The 4,960-nt window shown below is 57.9% G+C and overlaps 1 protein-coding gene across 2 annotated transcripts; it reads left to right on the forward strand.

The window, feature by feature from the left end:
* The first annotated feature begins 242 nt into the window (after nucleotides 1-242).
* Nucleotides 243-4,652, forward strand: LOC141500712 (heterogeneous nuclear ribonucleoprotein C-like 2). 2 transcript variants are annotated; one of them, XM_074204114.1, is made up of 3 exons: nucleotides 243-334; nucleotides 1,032-1,215; nucleotides 4,252-4,652. In XM_074204114.1, exon 3 carries the CDS (start codon nucleotides 4,257-4,259, stop codon nucleotides 4,566-4,568), a length of 312 nt encoding a protein of 103 aa, XP_074060215.1. In that variant the 5' UTR covers nucleotides 243-334; nucleotides 1,032-1,215; nucleotides 4,252-4,256; the 3' UTR covers nucleotides 4,569-4,652. The 2 variants fall into 2 exon arrangements, with proteins under 2 accessions (XP_074060215.1, XP_074060216.1); XM_074204115.1 differs by lacking the exon at nucleotides 1,032-1,215 and having other exon boundaries at nucleotides 277-334.
* The last annotated feature ends 308 nt before the right edge of the window (nucleotides 4,653-4,960 follow it).

Raw genomic sequence — 4,960 nt, forward strand, 5'->3', positions numbered from 1 at the left:
GAAAGGGGACAGCAGCCCGCCCCCCCCCCCCCCCCCGCCAATGTGGGGCGCCTCATGGTCGTGGCAACAGCTGTGGGGAAGTTGGAGCTCCAAGTTGCCCTCTCCATGGGGAATCGAGGTGGGTTGGCCCAGGAAGGCCTGGGAAATGCTCCAATTGAGGAAGGGATGGAGGATTAGAGGCCAGAGTGTTGGATGGAGTGTCTGTCATCTATCTATCTATGTTGAAGTCCCCTCTCCCTCCTCCCTTTCCCCCCCCCCAAGGAAAGCAGGAGTTGGTGAGCAAAGACAGGAGTCGGCCACTGAAGAAGGCAGGAGCCAGGAGCCAGTCCTCCAGGTCAGCCAAGCCCAGGCACGGAGTGGGGGGGCAGCCCTGGCTTCATTGGAGCTCCCGGCTCAGGAGCGGGGGGCAGCGGGCAGGAGGCAGCGAGTGGGGGGCAGCGGCCGGGGGGCAGCGGGTAGGAGGCAGCAGGTAGGGGGCAGCCGTCGGGGGGCAGGGGGCGGGGGGGGGGGCAGCCATCGGGGGACAGCGATCAGGGGGCAGCCGGAGCGGGCAACCATCGTGGGGCAGCGATCAGGGGGCAGCCGGCGGGGGGCAGCCATTGGGAGGCAACCATCGCGGGGCAGCGGCCGGGGGGCAGCCATCGGGGGGACAGCGGGAGGTTCCTGGACCACTCCGTCCTGCTCGGAGCCGCACGGAAGGCACAACCAGTGCTGGCCAGGGACGATGGGGGGGGGGGGGGGGGGCGGGGGGAGGCTGTGGCGGCGGGGGGGGGGGCTGCAGGGGTCCCCGGGGGCTTGGCAGCCTGGCGGGGCCGGGGGGTTGCCGCGGCGGGGAGGGGGCTCGGGAAGGGGCTGAGCTTGGGCGCTGGGGGGGGGGGGGGCAGGGAGGGGGGTGGGAGTATGCTAAGCATTGCGGAGGGAGGCCGGGCGGATTGGCGCTGCCCTGGCGAGGAGTCCGCGGAGGGAGGGGGGCGGCAGGGGAGGGGACTCGGCGGGGCTGGGCCCTCCCTCCATGTCCAACCTTGTGGCAGGTGCTGATATTGAGTCCGGGGAGGCCGGCGAGGGCCAGACTCCCAGCAGGCAGCAGGAGCAGTCGGCCTCTAGAGCCCGAGGGAGCCGGGAGCCGGGAGCCGCCGCCGCCGCCCGCCCGCGACCCCCCCCCAGCCGGAGGCCCAGGCCCGCCACCCGCCTGACGCAGGGGGACCCTGGGAAGAGGCAAGAGCCCCCACTAGCCCCGGGGCAGGTGGGCTTGCCGCAGCCTGGCCCCCCTCCAGCGGACCCCAGCCCCGGGGAGCCGGGCACCGGCGGGGGGGGTGGGGCGGGCCGCCGGGGGCTCTGCCCGCGCGCCCCAGGGGGCTGCCCTGCCTCTCCGGGGCGCCCCGGTCCCCGGGCTCGGCTGTCAAGGCGCTGCCGAGGGGGGTGTGGTCCCGGGCCCCCTCCGCGGGGAGGGGGCCAGAGGGGGGACGGCTTGGGAGTCCCCCCAGAGCAGGAGGGGGTCGCTAGCCTTGGGCTCCGGGTCAGGGGATGCCCCTCGGCCGAGGAGGGGGGGGGCGATGCGGTGGGGGAAGGCAGGCAGGGATGGCCCGCCCCCCCCCCAGACAAGGAGCCCAGCAGCGCTGGCTCCTTAGGGCCCCTTGCACCCCATCGACCCGTTTGAGGTTTGGCTTTGAAGGAAGCTGGAGCGGGCCCGGCCTGGGGAGCGGGGGGCGAGGAGAACAGGGTCGGAGGGCTGGAGCCGTCCTCCCCCACCCCCAAACCTGTGTCTACACCCCCCAGCAATCCGGGGCAAGCGAAAAGGGAAACAGGTACCTGGGAGCAAAGAGGCTCGGAATGCCCGCGGGGCTGCCAAGGGAGGCTGCCACTGGCGCTTGCTGAGCTCCAGAAGCCACAGTCCAGGGCTCTGAAGCAGCCCCCCAGGGAAGGAAGCGCAGAACCAACGGCAAAGTGGTTCTTTGGGGGGAGGCGGGAGGGCTGCGGAGTAGGGGGCCGGCTAGGAAAGGTAAGGGGACTGCAATGGGATGACCAGAAAAACCCAGGTGCGGGGCCCCAGGGCAGCCAAAATAGAGGGAGGCCAGGGCACTGGGGGGGGGGGGTAGGCAGGGAGGGGCCAGAAAAAGGAGTGAGGGCACCAGGGGGATAAGAAGGGAGGGCAGAATAAAAGGGAAATGAGAGCATCAGGGGAATAGTAAGGGGGGCAGAATAAAGGAAGGTGAGGGGAGCCAGGGGTATAACAAGACAGAAGGGATCAGGGGAAATAATCATAGGTTGGCCAAAATAAAAGGAGGGGGAATGGGGGGGGGGGCAGAAGAAAGGGAGGCAAGGAGAGGGGAAACACCAAGAGGGGAGGCTAGGGGGATAATAGGGGAAGCAGAAGAACGGGAGCTAAAGAGACCAGGGGGATGACAAGAGTGGGGCCAGGGGGAAAAAGGAGGCAAAGGGGCCAAAGAGGTGATAAGAACCGGGTGGAAAAAGGAGGGGACCAGGAGGATACTAACAGTGGGACAGAAAAGCGGAGGTGAGACAGGACCAGGGGTAAGCAAGAAAAAACGTGGCAAGGGGGCCAGGAGATGACAAGAAGGGAGCCAAAAAGTGGGGAGGTGAGAAAAGGCCAGGAGGTAAGCCAAAGTGGGGCAAGAACAAAAGGAAGTAGGGGGCCAGGAGGATGACAAGAGAGGGGATTCAGAAAAAAGGGAGGTGAGGAGGCCAAGGGAATAATAACACAATGGCCAAAATAAAGGGAGGTGAGCATTCCAAGTAGATTGGCTGGTCAGAAAAAAGGGAGACCAGAGGATCGAGGGGTTAGTAATAGGGAGGGAAAACTAAAGGGAGAAGGAAGTCAAGGGAAATAGTAATGAGGGGCAAAATAAAGGGGAAAAAAGCAAACATCAATAGAAAAAGCAAAGGGAGCCAGGATCCCACAGGCTGCTGTTGCAGCACGCTTCCTATTTCTGGACAGAGATATGATGGACTCAGGATACTGAGCAACCCTCCAATTTCAGTCATCTAGGAATTTGGTTTATCTATACATATTTGGTCAGAGAGTTGGGTTTTTCCTAATTTTTTTTTTTCTTTACAGGAGTTAGGATTAGGGAGGGAAAAAAGATTAATTGAACAAAATTAATTTTTAGAAAAGAAAAAAAGGGGCTATTGACATATGATTTTTTGAAATGAACAGAAGGAAGGTGAACCAGAAGCCTCCCAGCCAAGCAAGACAAACTTAGAGTGGCATGTTGTTAGCTACTTAAAAGGAAAATCAGATTGTAATATCAATCCATCACCAAACATTTTAGGTGTCTGTGGAGCTCCATGGACTGTCTTCAGTGGCCCCACACACACATGAAATAGTCCCAACTCTTGGTAAATTGAGGGGAGAAGTGAACACACACACACACACACACACACACACACACACACACACAGAAGAGAACAAAGAAAACAAACTCAAGTTTGTTAGGAAGGGAGGAGTAGGACTAAGACTGCAGGGCACAACTGCTCCTGGAAGGGAAAGAAGCATTGAATAAGGTGCAGGTGAGAAAAGTGGACATTCAGACCTTGGTTAAACTTTCATTTAAAAGGTTGTAGACCAATGATGACTCCAGCTCATCCACAAATCTTTCTGGGTCTTCAGAATTTCCTTCTTCATAGGTTTCCATCCCCTTTGGGCTGACTTCTATTTCAGAATTTTGGTGCATTAGGTTCTTCTCAGAAATTGTTCTCTTAAAGCCTAGAGTGTACACCTCCCAGGAGTCCATTGTCTATGGCTTTAGTCTCCTTCCCCATTACAGATTCAAGGAGTGAGGAAGTGGTGATGTCTAACCTCCCCATCAAAATTCCCACTGTTTCAACCCCATCAACCAAGTCTTTCCTGATGATGCACTCCTTTCTCCAGTTCTTGGTTTGCTTCATATGAATATACTTTATGATATGCAGCATTAAACCACCATGTTCACCATGTCTTTGCTTTGGGGTTCTTCTAGATTTCCTACCACTGACTTTTAGGATCCTTGGCCTCTCTATCAGCCTGCCCCAGCCCTGTCTGCAGTATTTGTATTCATATCTTGTGTATAAAGTCCAGTTATTCTATATTGGGCTGTATAGACCTTGGTCTATCTAGTCCATTGGGATATCTAGGTCTCTTTTATCGTAGCCTTATTACAAGGAAGCAGTGAAACTCCACTCCACCTTGGGCCTGTTGTGAGTCTTACAACAGCAGAGAAGGGTGAGCTATGAGAATCATTGTTGTTGTTTCAGGAATCATGTCCCGCAAAGGCAAAAGTGGTGTCTCTTCCATGAATGAAGAGGAGACTATTCCATTCTCTTCTGAAGAAGCGAAAGGTGATGATCTCCAGGAAATTAAGAAGGAGCTGGTGAAGATTGAAGAGAAAGTGGATGCTCTGCTGGCCAGCCTGGAGCAGATGGAAAGCGATCCAAGTGAGCAGTGTGAACCCTATGTGCGGAACAGAGCTGAGGAGGAGATGGAGAGTAACAACAGCATGCAGGAAGCTGAGACCATCATGGAGATGGAGGAGAGTGGAGGCACTGATGATGATGCTGGAAACCATGCTTAGGAGGGGCCCGCCTGGAGGAGGAGGACAGTGAAGATCACAGCAGGGAGGACCAGCTGGGATGGCTCTAGAATGATGGAGGAATGGTGGTGGTGGTGGTGGTGGTGGTGGTGGTGGTGGTGGTGGTGGTGGTGGTGGTGGTGGTGGTGTTCATGGTGGTGGTAATAGTGCTGCTGCTGGTGGTGTTCATGGTGGTGGTAATAGTGCTGCTGCTGGTGGTGGTGGTAATAGTGGTGGTGGTGGCAGCTCTGGAGGAATCAGAGGGCAACAGAAACACCATCGGGGTGAGCAGTGCTCTTTAGCACCTGCAGGTCCCAGTTTGAAGGTTTGCCCCTTATTGTCACAGCTAGGGCCTTGTCCTAGAGCCAGCCTCCCTGATCCTCTCCCATGGTATC

This window comes from Macrotis lagotis, chromosome X (assembly GCF_037893015.1).
Source record: "Macrotis lagotis isolate mMagLag1 chromosome X, bilby.v1.9.chrom.fasta, whole genome shotgun sequence".
Taxonomy (NCBI): Eukaryota; Metazoa; Chordata; class Mammalia; order Peramelemorphia; family Peramelidae; genus Macrotis; species Macrotis lagotis.